Below are 1,970 nucleotides of genomic sequence, written 5' to 3' on the forward strand. Positions count from 1 at the left end.
CTGCAGAGCTGGGCACTAAAAATAGTGGTGGTGTCGACCCCGCCCCCACCTCGGACCCAGCCCCGGTTCTTCAGGCAGCTGGAGGGGTCGCCGCGCCTGTTGGGGCCGCAGCTCGGATCAGGGCCACCTCCACAGCCATGTCGGGTCGCTCGGTGCCACACGCCCACCCGGCCACCGCCGAGTACGAATTTGCCAACCCCAGCCGCCTGGGCGAGCAGCGCTTCGGGGAAGGTAGGGCACAGGCACCACCCCGGCCCCCCACCCCCACCGCCTGAAATTCTGGGCTGCCCTCCCAACGCTCCTGGCCTCCACCCCACTCCAGGCTTAACTGAACTCCTGGGCGAGCTGTCCCCCACCCCAGACTGCCCACCCCCACCCCGGGCCAGGGCTCAGTCCCTTCTTACGGCCTATGCCGGCCGGCCAGGTGCCACAGAGCTCAGCTCCTGCCCCCCTGCCCCCTCGGTTAGCGTGAGTTTCTTGTCTGTCCACCCTGCCACCCTGCGGGGTCGTCTCCCCTCTCCTCCTCCTTTCCATTCTCAGCCCCTCAGCCTACTCCTAGCCACTGGCTCTCTCCCTTCTTCCCTCTCCAGACTACCCCCTGCTCCCCCTCCCCTCCCAAGCCACCCCTGTTCCCACCGCATCCTCCCTCCTCCCTTGACTTTCTCTCTCTGCCCCTCAGGTCTCCTGCCAGAAGAGATCCTGACCCCCACCCTCTACCATGGCTACTATGTCCGGCCACGGGCCACCCAAGCTGGGGAGGGCAGCAGGGCGGGGGCTTCGGAGCTTAGGCTCAGTGAGGGCAAATTCCAGGCATTTCTGGACGTGAGCCACTTCACCCCAGATGAAGTGACCGTGAGAACCGTGGACAACCTCCTGGAGGTGTCCGCTCGGCACCCCCAGCGCCTGGACCGCCACGGCTTCGTGTCCCGAGAGTTCTGCCGCACCTACGTCCTGCCTGCAGATGTCGACCCCTGGCGCGTCAGTGCCGCCCTCTCCCACGATGGCATCCTGAACCTGGAGGCGCCTCGAGGTGGGCGACATTTGGACACAGAGGTCAACGAAGTCTACATCTCCCTGCTCCCCGCACCTCCGGATCCAGTCGAAGAGGAGGAGGCCATCAGAGTTGACCCCTGATCGCCACAGACCCAGCACCCAGAAAATCCCTCTCTACTTCCTAAAGCGTGGTGTGGGCCTCTGCCCACCGCCCGGCGGTAGCAGTGTCTTCCTAGTGGGGGAGGGAGAAGCACCTGGTCCAGAGTGTATCGTTTGGTTCCTTGGGACATGTCCTGTAGCCTTTGGCTTAGTTCTGGGTAGAGCTGAATAAACCCGTCTCAGGGCTGCTCCCTGTCCTGTCTGTGGCCGGGAGGACGGGATGGGCAAGGAGGGAGGCCGGTGGAGCCAGCTCCACATAAAGCTCCTCAGTTAGATGTGCCAGCGTCATGCCACCCTGAGCTCACCCTTGGATGCTGAGATCACACCCGAAAGCTGCCATTGGCTCCACATCAAATTCGTAGCCATGATTTTCTCACAATACAACAAAAGAGAGAGAGTGATCCTGGCAGGGAAAAGGGACACGCCATCAAAACAGGCCAGAGGGCACTGTCTGAGCTGGTGATTAGAGACACAAAACGAGGGTCTCCGCACTGTCTGGCCCTCTTTGGAGAGGAGTTGGGAACATCGTTTCCGGCTGCAGAGTTGCCTACAACAAATGAGCAGAGCTTTCTTTTCCCCCACCCATGCTAAGGTCTTGTCCCCAGAAATTGTGTCTTGATTCAAATGAGGCCACAGACAGAGACTCCTCTGTCATGATCACCAAACCCCACCTTCCCCTCACCTCCACACAGCATCCCCCACTACGCCACCCGTGTTCTTACCAGTCTATGACGGAGACTTGCAATTCTTCCATGAAAGTGGTGGTTCTTAACCTTTTAGGGTCAACTTTTTGGGACCCCCCCCCCATTTAAAAATTT

At 60.7% G+C, this 1,970-nt stretch overlaps 1 protein-coding gene across 2 annotated transcripts; it reads left to right on the top strand.

The window, feature by feature from the left end:
* The first annotated feature begins 55 nt into the window (after positions 1 to 55).
* HSPB2 (heat shock protein family B (small) member 2) lies at positions 56 to 1,340 on the top strand. Of its 2 annotated transcripts, XM_045297788.1 has the most exons (3): positions 56 to 231; positions 680 to 1,136; positions 1,191 to 1,340. In XM_045297788.1, the coding sequence occupies exons 1-2, from the start codon at positions 138 to 140 to the stop codon at positions 1,132 to 1,134; spliced, it is 549 nt and encodes a 182-aa protein (XP_045153723.1). In that variant the 5' UTR covers positions 56 to 137; the 3' UTR covers positions 1,135 to 1,136; positions 1,191 to 1,340. The 2 variants fall into 2 exon arrangements, with proteins under 2 accessions (XP_045153723.1, XP_004709029.1); XM_004708972.2 differs by having other exon boundaries at positions 680 to 1,340.
* Positions 1,341 to 1,970: the final 630 nt, after the last annotated feature.

The sequence above is a fragment of the Echinops telfairi genome, unplaced genomic scaffold (genome assembly GCF_000313985.2).
Source record: "Echinops telfairi isolate 266 unplaced genomic scaffold, ASM31398v2 ScPeMD7_7421;HRSCAF=8459, whole genome shotgun sequence".
Lineage (NCBI taxonomy): Eukaryota > Metazoa > Chordata > Mammalia > Afrosoricida > Tenrecidae > Echinops > Echinops telfairi.